This window comes from Haliotis rufescens, unplaced genomic scaffold, assembly GCF_023055435.1.
Source record: "Haliotis rufescens isolate VD_foot unplaced genomic scaffold, xgHalRufe1.0.p SCAF_32, whole genome shotgun sequence".
NCBI lineage: Eukaryota > Metazoa > Mollusca > Gastropoda > Lepetellida > Haliotidae > Haliotis > Haliotis rufescens.
In genome coordinates this window covers 3796148-3821492 of record NW_025964024.1, presented here as the reverse complement: position 1 = coordinate 3821492, position 25345 = coordinate 3796148, and the positions used below count along the sequence as shown (strand labels likewise).

General features: G+C 41.6%; 2 protein-coding genes across 17 annotated transcripts in view; one reads left to right on the top strand and one right to left on the bottom strand.

The window, feature by feature from the left end:
- Positions 1-5935, top strand: part of LOC124116645 (synaptotagmin-like protein 2) — a 126848-nt gene extending 120913 nt beyond the window's left edge. For all 14 annotated transcript variants that reach the window (XM_048380675.1, XM_046478069.2, XM_046478067.2 and 11 more), the window contains one exon: positions 216-5935. In XM_048380675.1, coding sequence (XP_048236632.1) covers positions 216-364 — 149 coding nt within the window. In that variant the 3' untranslated portion in view covers positions 365-5935. The remainder of the gene's footprint in view (positions 1-215) is intronic.
- A 375-nt stretch (positions 5936-6310) lies between these two features.
- On the bottom strand, positions 6311-22961 carry LOC124116644 (protein arginine N-methyltransferase 3-like). Of its 3 annotated transcripts, none has more exons than XM_046478065.2 (12): positions 22916-22961; positions 20968-21230; positions 20693-20795; positions 19398-19569; positions 17704-17848; positions 16962-17149; positions 16028-16100; positions 12589-12694; positions 11526-11713; positions 9811-9948; positions 9074-9161; positions 6311-6439 (listed from the first exon to the last, which is right to left on the bottom strand). In XM_046478065.2, exons 1-12 carry the CDS (start codon positions 22950-22952, stop codon positions 6330-6332), a joined length of 1611 nt encoding a protein of 536 aa, XP_046334021.2. In that variant the 5' UTR covers positions 22953-22961; the 3' UTR covers positions 6311-6329. The 3 variants fall into 3 exon arrangements, with proteins under 3 accessions (XP_046334021.2, XP_048236675.1, XP_046334020.2); XM_048380718.1 differs by lacking the exon at positions 22916-22961 and adding an exon at positions 22579-22896; XM_046478064.2 differs by lacking the exon at positions 22916-22961 and adding an exon at positions 21913-22353.
- Positions 22962-25345: the final 2384 nt, after the last annotated feature.

Genomic DNA, 25345 nt, shown 5'->3' with positions numbered 1-25345 from the left:
ATTACCGAATAGCTGTAAGATTGCTGATGTGGCGTTAATCATGCATTCACTCACTCAGAATATAGACTTGAAAAGGCTTTTTACTGTTAAAATCTTATTTTTGAGGATCAGAAAAAAGGTTATATTCGATGAATATTTATTAGTTTCACAATGAATGATAGTCATTAGGTAAACAACCTTTCCAAATCCAGCTAAAACAATGTTTCTGTCTGCAGGGGTAGCATCAGGCAAGACTGTGGAGTGGATGGACGCACGAGGGGAAGAGATAGCTATATGGCAGTCCTCAATCGACCGACCCAACTGCTGGAATGATGGAACCATCGGTCTCCGGGCAACCATGGGCAAGAGTGAGATACGCAAATAACGCCTGGTGGACCTAGCTAATCACATCATTCATAGTGGTGTGTCTGTAAATACATGGATTGGTCACGTACTTTAAGTATGCTGTTTACATGGATGTTTTGACAGATTATTGTGAGACGTTTGGCCTTGCCCTTGTTCTGCCTTGTATCATGAAGCCAACGCTAGACATGGCTGCCCTTGATTTCTGTCATTTCTACCTGTGACAGGGTGAGCCTAGCGTCTGTGTTGTAGGCAACACCAGCTGTAAACTGTAGTTCTGTAGACAGTCGAGACTAGATCAACTCACTCCCATCGGAGTCTAAATCAGAATAGTTCACCATTTCATTAGTTATAAAAAGACTTGCACAGACCTCATATTCAGGGCCATACAACAGACCATTCTGTTCACGTGGGGGAATCAAGCTGTGGAACAGTCCATTCTGTTCACCTGGGGGAAATCAAGCTGTGGAACAGTCCATTCTGTTCACATTGGGAAATCAACCCATGGAACAGTCCATTCTGTTCACATGGGGAATCAAGCCTTGGAACAGTCCATTCTATTATATGGGGGAATCAAGCCAAAGAAGCATCCATTATAAACATAGCATGCACGGTGTGTCTGTGGACGAGATGAATGGACAGCACCGTAGGTCCTTTGCCTGGAGCCGATACAGGGGAAGGTGTGCTGGAGCTTGTTTGCCAACAAGGACAAGGAGCAAGAGGTGGTCCTGATGTTTTTGGCTGTCCTCTATCAGACATTGACCTGGGTACATTTGTTTTGTTTGTAGTGTATATTACAGTCCTATGTTATTCTATAGTAAAGTATATCAATGTAAGTGCTAGTGACAGCCGCTGAACATGAGAGACAAATGCTACAAATAATATTTTGTGGTTTACAGTTTGTAACAAGCTAATGAATGTGGTGTGAGCCCATTACGTGTAACAATATATTTGTATATCTGAAAACGGTCAATTCCGACCAGATGGAGGTTATGTAATGTCTATTCAGTAACAAATGTTCACGTCAGTCGGAGGAGTGTTTGTTTGTGTTGCAGTAGCCAGAATCTTTGCCACACATTTGACCGTAATCATTTTAAAAACCTGTTTATTGTATTTTATACTCAACAGATGGCCATGAATATTTGGTAAATTTTATTTATGTTTATTTAATTTCGGGTAGTTGACTTTAGGCTCCTTTCTTTTGACCCATAAAGAAACATACGAAGGTTAGAGTTATAACTTTCCCGAGTTCCCCAAATACACCAGTATTGGAAGATGGCTGTGATGTCTGTCAGTGGCTTGTGGACATGGACAAGATGTTTAGCAGCACTCTAAAATGCTAGAAATAACTAGAATTTGTTTAGGTTTAGAAATAATTGATGTCATTCATGAAGATACATAGCTGGCAGATGGACTGAAGGTAATCCTAGAGCTCTGCTTTGTGTGGTAGGATTCAGCTGGGCTCATATTGTAGCAGGTCCTGAGAGAACGCTTTTCCCATCCACTGTGTGGGGCGTTGGTCACATGGTCGACCTCCAGTCAGTTGGATCCAGACTTGATTACTAAAGCTGCCATGTAGCTGTTGGGCTTTCTGACTGTAGCATCCATGGACTCGCTCACTCTACATCAGTGCATCAAGGACCTGTGCATCAAGGACCTGTGCATTTGCACTGCAGTGTTTGAACTAATGTTGGTTATACCTTGGAAGATAGTGCACACAGACACATTAACGGCGTAGTGCTCGTTCAGAGATTTCCTTCAACCTTTCTGGAAAATATACATATGTTTACTAATATATGAAATTGTATGAGATGACAGTTGAATCATGGGGCACCTGCTTCATGTGGCAGTTGTGTTACAATGTGTACCAGGACATGACAGATAGTGTAGGATATAAACATTTCAAGACTAACAACTGTAGGATACGGGAAATGTATGTCGAGCTGCTGTGAGTCTGTGTCTCTGTGGAATTGTATGATATTCATGTCTCAAGCCTAACAACTGCTTCACTGGAACTGTATGAACTGTGCATGTCTCAACCAAGCCGATGTGAGTCGTTGGAAGTGTGCATGTCTCAAGCCAAGCCGATGTGAGTCATTGGAAGCGTGCATGTCTCAAGCCAAGCCGATGTGAGTCATTGGAAGCGTGCATGTCTCAAGCCAAGCCAATGTGAGTCGTTGGAAGTGTGCATGTCTCAAGCCAATCCGATGTGAGTCATTGGAAGTGTGCATGTCTCAAGCCAATCCGATGTGAGTCATTTGAAGCGTGCATGTCTCAAGCCAAGCCGATGTGAGTCATTGGAAGTGTGCATGTCTCAAGCCAAGCCGATGTGAGTCATTGGAAGTGTGCATGTGCCAAACCAAACCTCTGTTAGTCTTTGGAAGTATGCATGTCTCAAACCAAGTGGCTGTGAGTCGTTGGAAGTGTGCATGTTCCAAGTCAAGTCCCTGTGAGTTGTTGGAAGTGTGCATGTCTCAAGCCAAGCCGCTGTGTATGACAATTGTATATAGATTCTCCTAATGTCTGTCTTTATATTTTCACACATCCAGAGCTTTCTATCTGTCTTACTGTACAGTTTATACTTGTTGAAGTTTATACCTTTTTTAATATATATTTTGTCTTTCTATACATATTGTACAAATCTGTTTCCTTTCCAATATGTTATCCTTGGCTGGAACCAAGATGTATATGTCAGTTAACTGCAGAATTAGTTTGGGTCATAAGATTTGTTTTGTTGTGTCATCCATATCTAGGTTCTATGCATCCACATTTGTCATGATACCAATTCTTCAAGCAGGAGATACCACTGACAAAATCATTTCACAGAGACTTGTCTGTAGCAATGAATGGTGTGTAATAACATCCTATAGTGAGATGGGCAATGTTCTACATTGTTGCTGTATCTTCTTGGAACAAACACACCATCTAAAGGATATTGACTGTATACAACAATGTTAATATATCATCAGTCTTGTTAGAATCAGATCTTACTCCAACACAATACCTCTCAGCGTCAGGATCTGAAGCCACCTTCACAGACGGTTAGGCCAGGTGGCCACTAAGCGAACTTAGACCACCCAATCAAAATGAAGGATGCATGGGTTCTTGGGCCAATCAGATGTCAGCTTTCTAAAACAATCTCTTCATTTGTTTACCGTCTTTATTCAGAAATTTCTATCTCTGCCAAAGAAGAACATTACAGAACTCAAATATCCTCTCCCGAGTAACCCTTTTGGGTGTAGATGCCGCGGCGCTCGCAAACACCAGGACGTGTAACATATCCACAACAATGTAACAGTGTGGCAATATTTTTGTGTGCATGCAGGTTTCCTTGGTTATTGTTTTTTTATTTTTAAACAAAAGTCAAATTTGCTTCTCTGATTGCTGGGTCCTCAAGTCGTCATGCGGGGCGATGGGGTAGCCTAGTGGTTAAAGCGTTTGCTCGTCACACCGAGGACCCGATATCGATTCCCCACATGGGTACAATTGTAAAACCCATTTCTGGTGCCATTGCTGGAATATTGCGTAAAACCATACTCACTCAAGTCTTAATGCAGAGAGGTATTGTGTTGGGAGTAAAATATTTGATTTGAATGAGATTGATGTATTGTTAGAGCACAGCTAGAGGCCCTGATCCATTAGGCACTCATCATTGGGGTCATGTGTAGTACAATCATATCCCAATAATGTTGTCCAACCAATACTCTTTATATAACAGTGACGCTCAATCTACCTCAAGATTGACACAGACTTCTGGGCTGTGGGTTTGAGTGGAAAGTGCAGTTTGCGCCAGCTGTACACTGTATACACAGATAATCATTTCGGGGAACTCGAGTACTTGGCTGTGCTCTAAGAGAGATAGAGGACTTGTGACAGTACTTTATCAGGATAAAAGGAACAGTTGCAAGAACAAAGGACTCTGCTTTGCCTTATGTTGTTCTTGCAACATACCTTATATATCTTGATAAAGCACCTGATCATATAATTATCATAGATTATTATATCAATAAACCAATCAGATAAACTTATCACAATCTGATAAATATGCAAATGAGGTCACCAAGGAAGAACTACTTTTGATCTCCATAAATCAATTCCATGTCTACTTGCCAAGTAAACTATTGACTTTTCCCAGTAAGTTTAAATAGACATTTTCTGATGTGTGGATGACTATGAAGACAAAAGTGTCTGCAAATCATTTGGCACTGCATAATATATAGGGTTTCTAAAGCTACTTCATCGAGCGAAATTACATCTTAAACGTTGAGTAATTAAAGACTGACATTATATGATATAGAGATTTATACCCTCATGTGTTTCCGAATGGTAAATATCCAATATTAGGGATATCCTATATACAATATAATATATAGAGGATTCATCACGAGTGTTTTTTAGTATGGGAAATATCAACCGAGTCTTAGTTAATCGGAATTTGCCGAGCCTTTGATAAATATTCCTACTTGTCCCTTGTCCTCTATCTGTTATTGAACTATACAGAAGCTGGTAATGGGACTATTAACCTAACTGTGATATACATTTGTAGACGATTTATCTTATTGTCAGTGCTAGTGATTGGTCTTTTATATTGGTGACCTTGCCCTTTAATCAATTTATAGTATTGATGTTTTGAGTCCTATTTCTTACCATCGAAACATGGTTTATTACTGTAGGGTAGAGACATATTAGTGGCCATTAATTTTGGATTTTTGCAGAACCAGAAATAAAACCTACTTGATCTGAAGTGTACACTGATGAACGTCAAATCTTCTGTTTAATTTCTCAAGAGCATACAATTTAATTTACAATCTATGAATGGAACGTTAAATCTTCTATGTAGACATTTTCAGTTTATTGCCTCCTGCCACAAACATAGAGAGAATCTACAAAACAAGAAATTAAACGCAGGAAGAACTAAGCTGTTTCAGTGAATTATTTTAATATATGTCTGGGTCTGTTTCACAAAGCCATCGTTAAACGACGTCCATAATTCCTATACTTTAACATAGACTTACGGCAGTCAGAACACCACAGATGCATTGTGGGACGGGCCAATTCATATACTAGTATATCACTGTGCAATATATTCATCTGTTTTCAGACTGGTACAAGTTGTGCGAGCAGATCATACAATGAAATCCCATGTACATTGAAAAGTTTCCTTAGTTATTTGACAATCACCCTGGGTCCGACAAACTCCGGCTGATGCTCATCCTGTCCATGTCTGTTGCTTGGGAACTACTTTTGTTTGGACTACTTTTTGAGTAGCTGTTGCAGAAATTCTGTGTTTGACTCTTTGATGCTTCTCCATCGTGAATCATGTGTAAATACTGGCATGTCAGTAGATGATGAAGTATGCAACAATTCACTATGGAAATACTCATGTTACGATATACGATTACCTTGCTATTGTAATTTCAGATCAAATCGACTTGCCAATGTATTTCAAATATTATCTTTGTATATAAACATATATAAATATATGGTTGGGTTTTATTGCAAACAATATAAATAATACTTTTGTTTCTTATTATGTACTAGGTGCAATCTCTTATACAATTTTCACTCATTTCTCATTAAATACTGATCTAAACAGCAGAGTTCTGTATTTCTTGTCCAAATGGACTGTTTTGTTTGTTGTTTATACTGCACTCAGCAATATTCCAGCTGTTTGAAGACAGTCTGTAAAATATCAAGTTTGGACCAAACAATCCAGTGATTAATGAGCATCTATCCACACAATTGAGATATGATGATATGCAATCAGCCACCGAGCCTGACCACCCGCTCCCGTTAGTCACCCCTTACAAGAGCATGGATTGCTGGGGACCTATATTCTTACCCAGAATCTCCACAGATCAAAAGTGACAAGTTGTACCACTTGGCTCCCCCAAGCTGACACAACCGGCCAGGTACAACTGAGGTGAAGTGTCACCTGGAGACATCAATGACATAACAACACTACTCCTGTAGGTAAGATTTAGGATTTATTCCATAATGTATCTGTGTGTGACACCAGCCACATCGATCGTAATGACCAGACTCCGGGGATCCTTTCGGTTCTTCTTACAGACGACCTTGCCCTCTAGCTTCTCTCCTGCAAACAACAATGGGTGAGTCGGTGAGGCTGTTAGCAAGGGAGGGAGTGAATGTTGTTCAAGCTGCAGACAACAACGGGTGAGTCGGTGAGGCTGTTAGCAAGGGAGGGAGTGAATGTTGTTCAAGCTGCAGACAACAACGGGTGAGTCGGTGAGGCTGTTAGCAAGGGAGGGAGTGAATGTTGTTCAAGCTGCAGACAACAACGGGTGAGTCGGTGAGGCTGTTAGCAAGGGAGGGAGTGAATGTTGTTCAAGCTGCAAACAACAATGGGTGAGTCTGTGAGGCTGTTAGCAAGGGAGGGAGTGAATGTTGTTCAAGCTGCAGTCAGCAAAATTCCAGCATTACAAATGGGTGTCAGGTCTTTGATGAAGATCATTCACCTGATGAATGGGCAAGATGCAGCCCTGAAACATTATACACATCCATAAAAAGTTTCATGTCTTTCAAAATGAAGGGGGCCTAATCAAATCTGTGCCAGGCAATCTGGTAGTGAGGGTGCATGCACGCACGCATACACGCACACACCTTCCCCTGAATCCCAAATATGATTTTTAACTGAGTCTCATTTGCTCACCTCTGAATCTTGATTACTACTTAACAGAGTGAGTGAGTGAGTTGGGTTTAACGCCACTTTTAACAGTATTCCAGTTATTTCAAGGCGTGTCAGCTTAATGTGGGAGGAAAGCCCGAAGTGATGCAGGTTTCAGACGTTTACCACTTCGGTGAAACCCATGAGCACGGGTAAGCTGCTGACAAACCTAGAAACATAATCGGGGCGAACTGGGATTCAAACCCACAATCATAGGTTTCTGGCGTGCCCAAGGGACGCAACTCTGCACAGCGAATCATGGCGCCTTAAACGACTGGGCCACAGGTGCCCCCTACTATCTCAAGAGCACATGTCAGAATTCAAAGAAGTCGATCAGACAAAAACCATAGAACACATTCCTAGGCCATAAAAGGGTGCGATTTGAAGGTAAAATAACTGAAAAAAATATTGAAAAAAATTAAATTTGTGAAGGAGTCCCGAATCCTGTGTACCAAAAAGGGGTTGGTAATCTCAGTAGTTGAAAAGCATGAGTATGTTTACTGGGCATGCTACTCAAGAGACACATTGTTACCACACCATCCTTATCAGTAGGTGCTTACATCAAGCATGGACTAAGCCTAATCTATTCTTCCCCTGAACCACACAGGAGGTTCTAAGCCTTATAACAGTAACAGTGCGTTATCAGATTTATAAACTGTCAGTGAAGGTGTGCCTTTGTTATACTTGTCCTTGCTTAAAAACCTTGACAGTTAACCCAAGGCCATCACCCCTGTGTTATTCCTTGGAGTCTGATGGGGGACATAAATCTTGTAAAATTCTTGGATAGGTCTTATCCTTAAAAAAAAAGGTGCTGATGACCAAAAAGAATTCTGTCTTGCACAATTTATGGATGAAGTAGCAGTTGATGTTGAGTGAGTGAGTGAGTGATTTGGGTTTAACGCTGCCTTTAACAGTATTCCAGTTATATCACAGCATGTCAGCTTAATGTGGGAGGAAAGCCCGAAGTGATGCAGGTCTCAGATGTTTACCACTTCGGTGAAACCCACGAGCACAGGTATGGTGCTGACAAACCTAGAAACATAATCGTGGCGAACCGGGAATCGAACCCACAATCATAGGTTTCTGGCGTGCCCAAGGGACGCAACTCTGCACAGCGAATCATGGCGCCTTAAACGACTGGGCCACAGGTGCCCCCTACTATCTCAAGAGCACATGTCAGAATTCAAAGAAGTCGATCAGACAAAAACCATAGAACACATTCCTAGGCCATAAAAGGGTGCGATTTGAAGGTAAAATAACTGAAAAAAATATTGAAAAAAATTAAATTTGTGAAGGAGTCCCGAATCCTGTGTACCAAAAAGGGGTTGGTAATCTCAGTAGTTGAAAAGCATGAGTATGTTTACTGGGCATGCTACTCAAGAGACACATTGTTACCACACCATCCTTATCAGTAGGTGCTTACATCAAGCATGGACTAAGCCTAATCTATTCTTCCCCTGAACCACACAGGAGGTTCTAAGCCTTATAACAGTAACAGTGCGTTATCAGATTTATAAACTGTCAGTGAAGGTGTGCCTTTGTTATACTTGTCCTTGCTTAAAAACCTTGACAGTTAACCCCTGTGTTATTCCTTGGAGTCTGATGGGGGACATAAATCTTGTAAAATTCTTGGATAGGTCTTATCCTTAAAAAAAAAGGTGCTGATGACCAAAAAGAATTCTGTCTTGCACAATTTATGGATGAAGTAGCAGTTGATGTTGAGTGAGTGAGTGAGTGATTTGGGTTTAACGCTGCCTTTAACAGTATTCCAGTTATATCACAGCATGTCAGCTTAATGTGGGAGGAAAGCCCGAAGTGATGCAGGTCTCAGATGTTTACCACTTCGGTGAAACCCACGAGCACAGGTATGGTGCTGACAAACCTAGAAACATAATCGTGGCGAACCGGGAATCGAACCCACAATCATAGGTTTCTGGCGTGCCCAAGGGACGCAACTCTGCACAGCGAATCGCGACGCCTTAGACAACTGGGCCACCCGTGCCCCCAGTTGATGTTGAGAGTTCACACAGACTTCAGTCTCACCTTTCCTGACAGTCCTGGGCTTGTCCAGGAGAAACACGGTCTGCTTCCAGTGTGTGGTCGGACTCCCTGGCGATGTAGAAAAGCTCACCTGGAATACATCACAACAAACGTGAAGCTCACCTGGCAACATGTCACAACAAGCAAACTTCAGGAAATCAGGCAAACTACAACGCTACTAACAATGACCAAAACAATGTCAAACTAACTATCTGAATAATTCGTACATAGAAAAATTAACTTGAATAATTTCATATCTACTATAATATACATGTACTACTCAACTACTGGTAGGGACATTGAGACATTTCATATTTTTACAAAACTCAGTATGTAAACTTGTTTACTTATGTTCACTTTAACTTGACCAATAGCAGAAATGCTCCATTTCCACGGGAACCATTGAGAAATATTTTCATAAGAACTTATCCAAGCAATTCGTTTCATTCAGCTCCAATCTTGACATTCAGAATATTCCTAAAAAGATTTGAGTAGTATAATTTAATAAGTCTATGTACTAGTTAACCAGTTTTATTCATTCTAGCCAGATGAAGTACAGTGTCTATATATCTTGCCAAAGAAATGTAAAGATAATTTTTTTAAGCCGTGAGTCAAAAAGGACCACTTATCATAATATCACAAATGACAAGTCTTCATATCCTATACACTATCATGATACAACACATCTGTCTGCTGGATCTTACTGAGGATAAAGTGAATTGTGTTACTCTCACACCCACCTTTGTATTACAACCCTTCTCAAAGAAGATGTCGAAGTAGCCCACTATAGCTGACAGGCAGCCATCATGTGTGCAGGTCAGACAAAAGGGCGACTCAAACTGAAGGTCATCAAGGCGACATCTACAGGCATCCAACTCCTGTATCAGTAAAAGGATGAAAACTAGGTCACCAAGTTTCTTCAATAGACCTATGCAAGTAATTATATGTCAGAGTTAGTGAGTGAGTATGGTTTTAAGCCACTTTTAGCATATTCCGGCAATACGAAACTGGGGGTAACCAGAAATGGGCTTCACACATTGGGAATCGAACCCTGGTCTTCGGTGAGACGAGCAAACGCTTTTACCACGAGGCTACCCGACCACCCCTATGTCATATTTAACAATGATTACACTTCGTATAGATACTAACTGGTACAGCTACATCACATCAATAGATGTGTAATATGTTTGTTTATTTGTTTGTTTATTTGTTTGTTGTTTTGATGCCTCACTCAGCAATATTCCAGCTATATGATGGCGGTCTGTAAATAATCAAGTCTGGACCAGACAATCTAGTGATTGACATCATGACCATCAATCCACACAATCGGTATACGATGACCTGCATCAACCAAGTCAGCGAGCCTGACCATCCATACCTGTTATTCGCCTCTTACGACAAGCATAGTCGCCTGTTACAACAAGCATGGGTTGCTGAAGACCTATTCTACCCCAGATCTTCACAGGTGCTGTAATATGCAATGTGACACCATTCTCGACAGTCCTAAAGCAAGCAGAGAATTGGAGAATCTGATCTGGCATCTAGTTCAAATGATTCCTTTACAATATCAAATACATAGTAATCAACTACAGAGGGAGTGAGAGAGGGAGTGACCCCGAGGTCATTGTTTCTGGCAAGCCTAAAGAACGTTACTCTGCCAAAATCTTTTTATAGAATGGGCAAAACATGCCCCATCAAAGTGTCAAGTGCATGAACATCTTTCAATGCTTCTGTAATATGACCACAAACTAAACCAGTCAGTTGAAGCATTCATCACTGTTCAGAGACACTGTAGTCTCTATTCACTGCCAGTGATCATAAATAGAGATTATTATACGAGTATGTGTGTCATACTGGTTTAACGAAACAAGTGTCAAAATTCTTGTATTTCCCGAGTGAGAATGCGGGTAATACATGAATTCTTACACAAGTTTTGTTAAATCTGTATGACACACATGTGAGTGTAATAATTTCTTTATTACCCTTTATTTCTTAATCCTTTGAGCCCCCCTTTACAAAAAATGCAGTGATCACCATCACTGTCCTAAAAAAACACAACTACCGAAAGACATAAACAATCTTCAGCTATGATGTTTCTAATGTGACGTCACACAGGGATGAGAATAGATATTTTCCTTTTCAGCTGAAACGTCTTTGCAATGGAGCGTGGTCCATTATTTGGGGATGTTTATGGGGGAAGCCATCAGATTTTAACAAATTTGTGTTCACTAAAATTTGCTGTTCCCCAGAAGATTCTCATCCCTGGTCACCACAAAATTTGAATGACGTCAACGATGCCGTCTGGATGACAGAAACACTGGTAGGCAAGATGCTACTCACACTAGTGCACATACAATATTTATGAACTTGGTTATTTCTAACCCTGTGGGTAATAAACAGTGCTAGTTGCCCACAGTGCTCGTACTGGCAGCTGTCAGGACTCTCTGAGCCTCACCTTGACAACACATGGCTGGGTGATACTTCCGCCATCCTCTACCAGCTCCACAATGGCCTCGTGTATCACCTCCGCCTTCATACAGGACATCTTGAAACCATACACATCATCCCAGAAACTGATGTGCTTACCATGCAGGTCAAGGTCACCTGACCCTACTAGGGATAGCGTGCATCGGTCAGGAAACACTGTAACATGGGAAGGGAGATAATCACACCTTAGCGTTACTAAGGGAGATAATCACACCCTATTGCTATTGCTATTGCTACTGCCACACAACGATCTCACTACAGATCACGTAAGATAGAACCAACCAATGAGCAACATTAGCCAATCAGAAAGCAGTTTTCTCGAGCTTTATGGCAATAGTTTCAAAACTGGAGACTCAACAAAAGAAAGTTTTTGAATGTATAAGATTGTATGGCAGTACTCCCCATGGGCTGTGGAAAGTCTCTTCTGTTTGCAATGTTTATCCCATCGAAGCGAGAGATAGATGATGATTGTGAAGGAATCGGTTGTGCCGCCCTTAGCTGTCATTTGGAATGCTCATGTTAACCTTTTCAAGCTTTATTATTTAAAAAAACACAGTCAGACATTCACTTCGTCATTCTGATAAGCGATGCTCTGATTGGTTGGATGAAAGGTGATTCTGATTTGAACTGTAATGCGATGTCCTCATCATGCTCATATTTATGTTTTGTTTTGTTTATTTGTTGTTTAATGCCGTTCTCAGCAATATTCCAGCTATGTGGTGGAGTCTGTAAATAATCATGTCTGGACCAGACAATCCAGTGATTGACATCATGAGCATCGATCCACGCAATTGGGATACAATGACATGCATCAACCAAGTCAGCAAGTCTGACCACATGATCCCGTTAGTCACCTCTTACGACAAAGCATAGTCACCTTTTACGGCAAGCATGGGTTGCTGAAGACCTATCCTACCCTGGACCTTCATGTGTAGTGTATTGGTAGCGCACTGAGATCAAATTTCTATGAACTTGCAGTCTGTGTGTGATGCAGAACAGCCGATGCAAGCATAGACAGCCAGAAGCGCTACCTATTCCATCCTCCTTCAGATAGGTGTCTCTAGCATACAGCACTGTGTCCAGCATAGACTCAAACAGCAGGAAGTACCCCATCCACTCCGACACAATGATATCCACCTGTCAACAGAGTATTACTCAAGTCAGTGTCAGGTAGTCCTGGACCAGGTCACAATTAGGGTTAAATAGTCTAAACATAGATTATCCTTTACTGTGACATTTTGACTAAATGTTCTTACTCCTTCAGCAGCTTGGCAAGATACTCATTTTCACAAGTGAAACAGAACCATGGTTTCCAGTTTCTTGTGTCAGACAAACTCCAAACTGTGGACACAACCAGGCTTCCAGCTGACACCTCTACACAGTCAAGCTGCTGCCACACAGTCAAGCTGCTGCCACACAGTCAAGCTGCTGCCACACAGTCAAGCTGCTTCCACACAGTCAAGCTGCTGCCACACAGTCAAGCTGCTTCCACACAGTCAAGCTGCTTCCACACAGTCAAGCTGCTTCCACACAGTCAAGCTGCTGCCACACAGTCAAGCTGCTTCCACACAGTCAAGCTGCTTCCACACAGTCAAGCTGCTGCCACACAGTCAAGCTGCTTCCACACAGTCAAGCTGCTTCCACACAGTCAAGCTGCTTCCACACAGTCAAAGCTGCTTCCACACAGTCAAGCTGCTTCCACACAGTCAAGCTGCTTCCACACAGTCAAGCTGCTGCTTCCACACAGTCAAGCTGCTTCCACACAGTCAAGCTGCTTCCACACAGTCAAGCTGCTGCCACACAGTCAAGCTGCTTCCACACAGTCAAGCTGCTGCCACACAGTCAAGCTGCTTCCACACAGTCAAGCTGCTGCCACACAGTCAAGCTGCTTCCACACAGTCAAGCTGCTGCCACACAGTCAAGCTGCTGCCACACAGTCAAGCTGCTTCCAGACAGTCAAGCTGCTTCCACAGTCAAGTTGTCTTCCACACCAGTCAAGATGTCTTTCACACCAGTTAAGTTGTCTTCCACACCAGTCAAGATGTCTTCCACACCAGTCAAGATGTCTTCCACACCAGTCAAGATATCTTCCACACCAGACAAGATTTCATCCACACCAGTCAAGCTGCTTCCACACAGTCAAGCTGCTTCCACACAGTCAAGCTGCTTCCACACAGTCAAGCTGCTTCCACACAGTCAAGCTGCTTCCACACAGTCAAGCTGCTTCCACACAGTCAAGCTGCTTCCACACAGTCAAGCTGCTTCCAGACAGTCAAGCTGCTTCCACAGTCAAGTTGTCTTCCACACCAGTCAAGATGTCTTTCACACCAGTTAAGTTGTCTTCCACACCAGTCAAGATGTCTTCCACACCAGTCAAGATATCTTCCACACCAGTCAAGTTGTCATCCACACCAGTCAAGATGTCTTCCACACCAGACAAGATTTCATCCACACCAGTCAAGCTGCTTCCACACAGTCAAGCTGCTTCCACACAGTCAAGCTGCTTCCACACAGTCAAGCTGCTTCCACACAGTCAAGCTGCTGCCACACAGTCAAGCTGCTTCCACACAGTCAAGCTGCTTCCACACAGTCAAGCTGCTTCCACAGTCAAGATGTCTTCCACACCAGTCAAGCTGCTTCCACACAGTCAAGCTGCTTCCACACAGTCAAGCTGCTTCCACACAGTCAAGCTGCTGCCACACAGTCAAGCTGCTGCCACACAGTCAAGCTGCTTCCAGACAGTCAAGCTGCTTCCACAGTCAAGATGTCTTCCACACAAGTCAAGATGTCGTCCACACCAGTCAAGTTGTCTTCCACACCAGTCAAGATGTCTTCCACACCAGTCAAGATATCTTCCACACCAGTCAAGTTGTCCTCCACACCAGTCAAGTTGTCATCCACACCAGTCAAGATGTCTTCCACACCAGACAAGATTTCATCCACACCAGTCAAGATGTCTTCCACACCAGTCAAGTTGTCTTCCACACCAGTCAAGATGTCGTCCACACCAGTCAAGATGTCTTCCACACCAGTCAAGATGTCGTCCACACCAGTCAAGATGTCTTCCACACCAGACAAGATTTCGTCCACACCAGTCAAGATGTCTTCCACACCAGTCAAGTTGTCTTCCACACCAGTTGATGTCTTCCACACCAGTCAAGATGTCGTCCACCCCAGTCAAGTTGTCTTCCACACCAGTCAAGATGTCATCCACCCCAGTCAAGATGTCTTCCACCCAAGTCAAGATGTCGTCAACACCAGTCAAGATGTCTTCCACCCAAGTCAAGATGTCGTCAACACCAGTCAAGATGTCTTCCACACCAGTCAAGACGTCATCCACCCCAGTCAAGATGTCATCCACCCCAGTCAAGATGTCATCCACCCCAGTCAAGATGTCATCCACACCAGTCAAGTTGTCTTCCACACCAGTCAAGATGTCATCCATACCAGTCAAGATGTCATCCACCCCAGTCAAAATGTCTTCCACCCCAGTCAAGATGTCATCCACACAAGTCAAGTTGTCTTCCACAGCAGTCAAGTTGTGGTCCACACCAGTCAAGATGTTTTCAACACCAGTCAAGATGTCATCCACCCCAGTCAAGATGTCATCCACCCCAGTCAAGATGTCATCCACCCCAGTCAAGATGTCTTCCACCCCAGTCAAGATGTCTTCCACACCAGTCAAGATGTCATCCACCCCAGTCAAGATGTCATCCACACCAGTCAAGATGTCATCCACACCAGTCAAGATGTCATCCACCCCAGTCAAGATGTCATCCACCCCAGTCAAGATGTCATCCACACCAGTCAAGTTGTCTTCCACACCAGTCAAGATGTTTTCAACACCAGTCAAGATGTCGTCCACAGCAGTGAAGATGTCTTCCACACCAGTCAAGATGTCACCAACACCAGCTAAGATGTCTTCCACCCCAATCAAGATGTCGTCTAGAGCAGTCAAGTTGTCTTCCACAGCAGTCAAGATGTCGTCCACACCAGTCAAGATGTTTTCAACACCAGTCAAGATGTCATCCACCCCAGTCAAGATGTCATCCACCCCAGTCAAGATGTCATCCACCCCAGTCAAGATGTCTTCCACCCCAGTCAAGATGTCATCCACACCAGTCAAGATGTCATCCACACCAGTCAAGATGTCATCCACCCCAGTCAAGATGTCACCCACACCAGTCAAGATGTCGCCCACACCAGTCAAGATGTCATCCACACCAGTCAAGATGTTTTCAACACCAGTCAAGATGTCGTCCACAGCAGTGAAGATGTCTTCCACACCAGTCAAGATGTCACCAACACCAGCTAAGATGTCTTCCACCCCAATCAAGATGTCGTCTAGAGCAGTCAAGATGTCGTCCACACCAGTCAAGATGTTTTCAACACCAGTCAAGATGTCGTCCACACCAGCCAAGATGTCTTCCACACCAGCCAAGATGTCTTCCATCATGGCGTACTACTCACCTTGTCGACGGGCAGCTTCACATCTTCAAGTCTGCCTTTCAACAATGTCACCTTGTCACTGAGATCATTCTCCCTAACAAGCAGAAAATGTTTTTTGATAAATCATGCTATTGGTATGTAATGAATATGCTGGTATAAATAATTTGATATGAATATTAAGTCAAAACAAAAACATTCTTTGTTATCAGGCCATCTTGCGGTTGTAACTCCCCCTACCAATCTGTGAAAGGAAAATGCCTGAGAATTAACGTTCTTATTTATTTAAGCCTTAGGCTAAACAATTAATGAGATAATCATCCATATCATTTCATCTATCAGCATCCTTAGCCTTATTTTCAAGGTTAACACTACAGCAAAATAGGTCATTTTTGCACTGGTTTACTTGAAACTGAGTCTCATAAATCCAAATCATAAACAGAATACAATGAAGCAGGGGATTTTAAGAGATCATAATGTGATAAGTCATCTATACATGCCTTACGGTAAAATACTACTAAATCTACACAGCCTTGCATCAATATGACATTTTACATTCCTTGTCGTCATTTCCACAATCAAATCTAGGTTCATGTAACACAATTACGACACTAATGAGTGAGTGAGTTGGGTTTAAAGCCGCTTTTAACATCATTCCAGTCATGTCACGGCGTGTCAGCTTAATGTGGGAGTGAAGCCCGAAGTGATGCAGGTCGCACACGATTACCACTTCGGTGAAACCCACGAGCACAGGTATGTGCTGACAAACCTAGAAACATAATCGGGGCGAACCGGGATTCGAACCCACAATCATAGGTTTCTGTCATGCCCAAGGGACGCAACTCTGCACAGCGAATCGCGGTGCCTTAGACGACTGGGCCACCCGTGCCCCCATGACTCTGATGATGCTGAGGCCATCTTGCAGGACAATTGAGAGCTCAATTTCGTCAACCCATACCTAACTATGTCCATAGCTTGATAAATGATTTCTGACTGGTCAACCCCGATGACAAGTCTGGCGCCAGCCCGTGCTGCGAACATGGACAAGATGCCTGTCCCACAGCCCACGTCCAGGACAACTTTGTCAGCAAACAAGTCTTTGTTCTTCAGCATCAGGTCTCGGTAGCTCTCAGTACGTACCTTGTCCTGAAGAACAAATGTGACATTTTACACTCGGTACTCCACAGAGAGCGGAGCATGATGTTTGATCTGTTCTGTTGTCAAGGGAATAGTGCCCATCTGTTGTACATAAAAGTCATCATAATCATCATCATCATCAGCAGCAGCAGCAGCAGCAGTATTAGCACAGTTAATCTTCACATTGTGTGCTTTGTGAGTGAGTGAGTGTTGTTTAAAGCCTCACACTCAGCAATATTCCAGCTATACGATGGCGGTCTGTAAATAAATGAGTCTGGATCAAACAATCCAGTGATAGATATCATGAGCATCGATCTATGTAATTGGGATAGTGCGTGCGTGCGTGCATGAGCGAGCGAGTGCAGTTTCATGCCTCCATCAACAGCACCAAATGAATGTCACAATGGAGGACAAATGTTACCCAGGAGGGAGGATCAAACCCATTAACAACCACTAGGCCGCAAAATTGGCCTCATTAAAAAAGATGTAGGTGATATAATCGTGTACAACTAATGAAAAACTAAAGATAAACAATAACTCCCCGCCCTGAACCCACATCCAACCTTCAACATCTCCTGGTGAATCCCGAAGTGAGAGTACGACGAGAAGTAGGCCTCATCTTCATCAGCCTGCAGACTCTGTATAGAGGGTGCCGAGTGTGTGACCTTCACCTCTGGTTCAGTGGACATTAAGGTCTTCATAAATGACCTGCAATAGTTTGTGAAGTATTTGTAATCAAACAGTAACAGTACTTACCTTTTACAGACAATCTTGTATCCACCAGTTTCGACAGAACTGACAGAGTGACATGCGTGAAGTCAAAGAAGTAACAGACTGACGTATTAAACAGTCCCTGCTGTATTCCACAGCCAAAAAATACACATTCTCGGGTAATTCTGTAAATTCTGCAGCCAAACGTTGATAATTCTGCATACAATTCTGCAAACTTTTAAGCTTAGTTTTCACGAATATCGTAGTTTTGCGCCTGTTTCACTTGTCACAGGCATATTTATGATAAACTTATCCACAGCTAGAATAACTTATTGAAGTGAACCTGGAGATGATTAGTGTAAACAAACAGACATGCACTTTCGACTCTCATGTTAAAATTCTTCAGTGTATTTCACGAATTCTGCATCATGAGTTCTGTACAAAATATTATTTTCTGCAAAATAGACACAATTCTGCACCGAGTGGGCATTTCTGCAAAATATTCTGCGACAGCGGAATTGCAGCGGGGATGATTTGACAACTTTACTGATAACCTATATTTTCACAAAAACATAACATTTGACCCTAAATACTTCGTTAGAAATGTCTTTCTTCATCCTTCATGTGTTTGAAAATTTGGCCCGCCAAGTATAAACAATATGTTTTCTGAAGTGTACGGTATGTGTGTTGTTTAAAGTCATACTCAGCAATATTCCAGCTGTTGACAAGGGTCTGTCAATAACCGAGTCTGGACCAGACAATCCATTGACTGATATTGTGAGTAAGGTATTCTTAAGGTTCATAATCAGCAAGTTTCAAAGTGTTTTCAAAGTATGGTTATAAATAGTCAAGTCCCTCTAATCCGACATGGTTGGTTGCATATGATATGTCGGATTAACGAGTATGTTGGATAAACAAAATTAAGTAGTATCAACATTTGTGATCGAAAATTGGACAACTACAAAAAAAATCACGATACAAACACGTCATAAAAATTGTTATATTGTTTGCGGAATATGTTTTCTAATCATGCAACCTCTAAAGCTCAACACAAAACCATTGTTACGGGCTGCATGACTGATATTCAAAATACTTTAAATGAATGTCGCCAGTTTGGAACTAGTCCCGCAGAGCTAAGAAAGCTGCTTTCTTAGTGGCTAATGTCGACTTCCTGTTAGTCATTTCATTGGTCAGTCAAAGTTTACGAAAGGTTGTTCTGACGTGACCAGTAATTGGATGTCCTCAGCGGTAGCAAGAACTTGTATCTGATTTTAATGAGATTGAGTTAATCTAAGTTTCAAAGTGTTTTCAAAGTATGGTTATATACACTGCATGTGAGATCATTTCACGACAAAGTATCAAGCTCAATGACTTCTGAAACCTCAAGGGACAATGAATCACCCAGTCCTGACCAAGTCGCAATGGAGTCCCGCTTTGACATACACGGTACATCCAGATGCGAACATTCTCCAAGAACTCAACAATTCCTCTTTATTTGAATCCTTAACATCACAAATTAATCACAACTTCTTTCAATGCGACTGACCTAACTTTCTCCAAGTCTGCGACTGCTCTTCTCAGTTCTTCTTCGGCCTGCTTGGCCCGAACCTCGGCTGTCATAGCTCTCTGTTCTAGCTCTGGGGTGCCACATGTGGCTGAAGTTGTCTCCCTTTGATCTGTATCCCGCTGTATAGAACTGGTTTCCACGGACTCTATATCTGTAAATAACAGTGAGACTAGTCCTCAATACATTGATGCATCACAGTCAATGTTGCTTAATATGTTATATTAATTTAACCATATAAAACAAAATCTTGGTATTGCACAGACTTGTTTGAGAATTCTGTACCCAGGTTAAACATGTTTTCACCTCATGTATAGTCTGGAAGGAAATCACGCACGTTGAGACACCCAAAGCTATAATCCGTATTCGTGCGTGTGTGATTCCCGTGCACCTTTCGAGTTGAGTTGATTGGCTCAACTGTGTCATATGGCCCTGTGATGCAGGGGTAGTAGCATTATGCAGATGGCTGTTTCAATGAATGCTCGTTCCACCTGTGACGAACAGGTCTGGTTTTTGATGAAATATAGTGATAGCTAAATAGACAGATTTTTTATTCATGCACCGATTATCTTTAAATGTAATATCAAGTTATGTATGACTGTTTTATAACCTCATACCAACTTTGACTGGAGTAGGTCCGATAGTTTTTCAGATATTGTAGTAAACGTCGGTACCTTAAAGTACCTTCCAGACTATACATATAGTCTCCTTTCTGGTCACATCTCAAATGCTTTGATAAATTGGCTCAGAGGCATCACAACAATGTAAACAAAGAAGTTGTCATAGATACAATTGCTTGTTATTAGAAAACCATGTGTCTACCAAAACACAACAGGGATTTATCCAGACCCACTTAGAGGACGATATTCAGCCCCATGTCTGCAGTAAATGTCAATAAGAAATTCCAAACTCGGATAAAAATTGATCGCATTCTTGTTAAAACATATATAACTAATAACCTATTTTATGGCTTTGTAGATATAACCTGTATTTTATTGATAACAGGACCAAATGAGGTTAATAAATAACAACAACAATAATAATAATAATAAAAATAACAAAGAGGTTTTAAATAATTAGTCTTATGTAATAGTATTGAATTCAATCTCAAAATACAATGTTAAAATACATCTGATTTTTAGAAAATAAAAACTTTAAAAAAATTCCAATTTTGAACAAAATAACAATTTTCCCCAATTCGCATGCCAGGGGCACTTAGTTTAGAATCTTGGACAAATTCCTGCACGTAGGCGTTCCCCATATCCAGGACTACCTACCGTACTGTAACAGTAGATCGTCATGGTCTGATGGCTGCATGAAGTCATCACTGGCCCAGGGGACTGGTAACGTCAAACTGCTTAGAGACGACGGACTTGGCTTCTGAAAACACAACATCAATACATCATTTCAAATATATGATCATGTTATTCTGACACTGAAAGGCAAATTTGTGGGGGGTTTAGTCATGAGAACGGGCAGGGATGATAATCCAGCAAATACTTAATCACGGCCTAATCTTGATGGAACACAAGAAAGTCACTAAACCATTTACCTGTTTTCTGATATAGTTGATCATCTTGATGTAGCCAATACAGTCAAGGCTGAAGCGTCGAGCAATCTGCAGGATATTCAACTGGTGTGAGTCCTGGCAGTGACGGAATGCCTCGTCTACACTCTGGAGGATACCATCACAGAACAAGCACCTGACTGGCCCATTCAGCATCTCCATTCCCTCTTCCTCTTCATCATCCCACATGCCATCATCCTCTTCATCGTCCGACTCTGGACACCTGGTCCCAATTGTGTTTTCAGTATCTGTAAATATGTTTCACTAATTGTGTGTCGGTTGTAGATACTGTATGTAGATATTTAGTCAACACTTGAAACAATCCATCTTTACGAATTTTCGGTGAGGTAATCAGTTTTAAGGCATCTTAAAAATTCACTCTGTTGGTGGATGGATAAGAGGGGGGAAATGGCACAGCACCAATATCATAAAAAGTCACACTTCTTCCAAAGAATCCAGCGAGTAGCATTTCTAGGTTAGTATAAAGACATACAGTAAACGCTTTGTTTATTTTATGATAATGAGAACTGAGATTGGCTAACTACTGAGTGTACATAAGGCTCATACAGTTATGGAACACTGACATTCAAGCTTTTCGTTGGGTTATTAGCCAAGTCTGTCAATATGTTCTTTTAAATCCAGCATACTACGTATTAGTTGTAAGACCTTAAATGCGATTTATTTTGACAACCAACAAATAAAATAAATTATGGCTGACATGAATTCTTCATGGTCCTTGGCTAAAATCCATCACTGTGATAAATCACACTTAAACATTCATGGTAAATAACTGTTATTATTAACAAGTACATGTCACTTTGAACAAATTCAAGGCTCCTCAAATTATTTTGGTAATATTAAGGCTTTCAAAGGTTGACACTGAACATGCTGAAAATCAAAGTTTTTCAAGAGGGACAAGCCTGTATCAACCTTGGTGGAATAGACTGGATTTCATTAGCAAATATGAAATGATCGTTGTCTTCTTGGGCCAACATTTTGGATAGAATAAGGATTCTCTGACATCTCTCGTCTCACACCGAGCACTCTGACCTCTGCTCTGGTTTGTAATCAAGAACTAACAAACTTTTAAACAATCTACACAAAATCCCAAAGGCCAAGATCAGTGATGGACTCAAAGCAGTATGCGAGTTCCTGCATGTTGTGTTAGCAATGTTTTGGGTCAGAGTCTAAAGCCATATCAAGGAAACGACAATAAATAGGACTTCAGTGTACACCTGTACCCTAATGGTCAAAGCCAGGATATACATGTGAACTGTCTTCTGTGAGGGCATAACGACAATGTATCACTAGTGCCTATATCAAGTTGGTTGGTTGGTTGGTTGTTTACGCATCATTCAGCAATATTCCTGCTATATGACAGCGGTCTGTAAATAATCAAGCCTGGACCAGACAATCCAGTGATTAATGACATGAGTATCGATCCACGCAATTGGGATACGATGACATGTATAAACCAAGTTTGCGAGCCTGACCACCCGATCCCGTTAGTCGCCTTTTACGACAAGCATAGGCACCTTTTACGGCAAGCATGGGTTGCTGAAGACTTATTCTACCCCGGATCTTCAGGGTGTATACCGTGACTGGTTTTTGCACGATCCGGTTCTGTAGACAATCGCCTGGTGTACATAACGAAGGATGTAAACGTGCTTAATCATAACAAATCATGTCTGTCTGTATATTGCATTTTGACGCAGGGAACAGCATTGCCTTGCTGTGAGGGTGACAGCAAACGGGCACTCAATGTAGAGCAAGCCATATTACTATCTACAAAAAGCGTAGTGTGTGTTACTTGCTCAAACACAGACGTGTAATACATGAGTAAACATAACTTGTCTAAAATACGTCATTAAGAATCATTAACACTGCCATCGGTAAATATTTGGCACTGATTTGGACACACGTGTTCCCTTACCACCGGAAGCCATGGTTGTTGACAAGGTGAAGGTCATAATTTGTTTTTAAGGTCAAGGCTGAAGGAGTCGAGGCGAGAAACGTTATCTGTCTTCCAGCCGAAATGATGTCGGTCGAAGAACCAGACAATCATGACAGTGATCATTTCGTGTTTATGGGTACAAAGCCTGAGTATGTTCAAGGGCGTTTCATCAATATCCACACCTATTTTACGGAGAGAAAGTTCGTTTTGAGGGAATTCGAGGCCATACCCAATTTTGAGTCAACAACAATTTCACGGAAACATTTGGTTGTTAAATATTGTCATTATTTCTCAATGCCAAGTGAATTTGAGATTGGGAGAATGATGGGTCAAATGACTTGCATAGGATGTGTTGGTGACATTTTCATTGCCCAGTACGTCACCAGCGACAAACACGCACGGTTTGTAAAATTTGTTGTGATAGACCGACGCTCCAAGCACGTGACAGCATTCGAAGATACCCATCATTTCTTTCACCGCGACTCTGCAACAGTTTCACCTCTTGAATGCCTCCTCAGCCCAGACAAGATGGTGTGTCTGCTCCGACTCCCTCAATCAATTCTCAGCCCAAAGAAATGGTCAAAACTTCTCATTTGTAAGAAGGCACAGGAACAAGATCCTGTAGGACATCAAAATCCCGTCATCGGAACATCACCAAGCAGTTTCAGAGATCGAAAATTCCAGCTTATGTGTTTCGATCCTCAGCACCCTTGCAATTTACTGACGGTATTACTGGATAGCTACTGCTCCAAATGTAAGTTCAGTATGCACGATTTTCAAGTTGGGAAAGACGTGTTGCAATGTTCCAGAAAGCTGTATCTGACAAAACAGGAGAAGGAGAGTGGTTCTGATTCAGATAGTGAGGACGAAGAGTTGAGATACCTCTTCCTTCAAGATTGTTCCATGACATACTGTCGAAGTGGAGACACCATTCTCATTTCTTGCACAGTAATAGACAATATGTCAAATAAATTCTTGAATGTGTATTTTTTTAATTCAACAACTTTGAAGCTCGTAGGCAGTGAAGAATTCAGCTTGAGCTCATTTCAACTGAAAAAACATGAAATGCTTGTGCCAGTCTTTTCTGTCTGTGATTCAAAAGTGACATTCTGGTTAATGGAACGAGAGCAAGCTGAATTCACTCAATTATTTACGTGCAATGTACCAAAACCAATTAATCTGAAGTCATTTTGTCGATCAGTTATTAACCAAGCCATGGCAAGGAACATGTATAGTCAATCTACTTTACCCTTGCCACCTTCATTAATCAAATATGTACACTTTTCTCAGATTGAATGAAAATTCAGTCTGCAGGCTTGTAGCCAGAATATGTCCATGAAATCAGGCGAACACATTTTTATGCAAGTGGAAGAATTAAGGAACAAACAGTAGCTTTTAACAGTATTCCAGTTATATCACGGCATGTCAGCTTAATGTGAGTGGAAAGCCCGATTTCAGTGAGACCCATGGGCACAGGTATGGTGCTGACAAACCTAGAAACATTATCAAGGTGAACTAGGATTCAAACCCACAATCAAAGGTTTCTGGCATTTCCAAGGGACACAACTCTGCACAGTGAATCGCTACAATTCTGAACCAGTTCTCAGTGCTTCAATTTTGCTACAAATTGGAAATTATTAACACTGACAGAAAATGTAAACATAAACATTATTGTCATGTTCAAGCAGGAATAGCTACAAACTATAAGAACAAGTGAAATAAAGTTTACACTAGTCCTTCAGACTTTATTAAACAATTCTGAGGCTGTACTATGTACAAAGTTAAGTTAACAGCTTGTTATAATCTTCTAACTGAATTAGGCCACACTTTGTTTTATTTTATGTTTCACGGATTTATTCTACTTTTTCCACACAAGGTTGGGACCCGTGAAGATCCGGGGTAGAATAGGTCTTCAGCAACCCATGCTTGTCGTAAAAGGCAACTAACGGGATCGGGTGGTCAGGTTCACTGACTTGGTTAATGCATGTCATCGTATTCCAATTGCGTGGATCGATGTTCATGATGTCAATCACTGGATTGTATGGTCCAGACTTCATTATTTACAGACCGCCATCCTTTAGCTGGAATATTGCTGAGTGCGACATTAAAAAACAAACAAACAACACACAAGGTTGGTTGAAATAATGTCAATCATTTATTTATTTATATGAAAGTCATTCTGCCATGGAGTTAAAACTGCAGCTGGTTTCTTGAATCACTGATAATGATGTAGACATGGAACTTAAATATGACATGTTATATTGTATATTACTACTGGGAGACATAATAAAAATATATATTTTTGTTTGTTTTACTTTTTCCCCAGCTGCTTTTCAGTAGGGGCGGCGGACCTGTTAAACGTAAATTAGAAAATGTGTGGCCATAACTTGATACCCATATTTGTGGCAA

Bases quoted from the DNA above. Each gene is read 5' to 3' on its own strand.
- LOC124116644 (XM_048380718.1), bottom strand. From the start codon at position 22,630: ATGTACACCAGGCGATTGTCTACAGAACCGGATCGTGCAAAAACCAGT. The intron at 17,150-17,703 runs GTTGGATGTGGG...TTTGTTCTTCAG, and splicing joins TTCACCAGGAGATGTTGAAG to GACAAGGTACGTACTGAGAG. The intron at 9,949-11,525 runs GTGAGGCTCAGA...TTACTGATACAG, and splicing joins CCCAGCCATGTGTTGTCAAG to GAGTTGGATGCCTGTAGATG.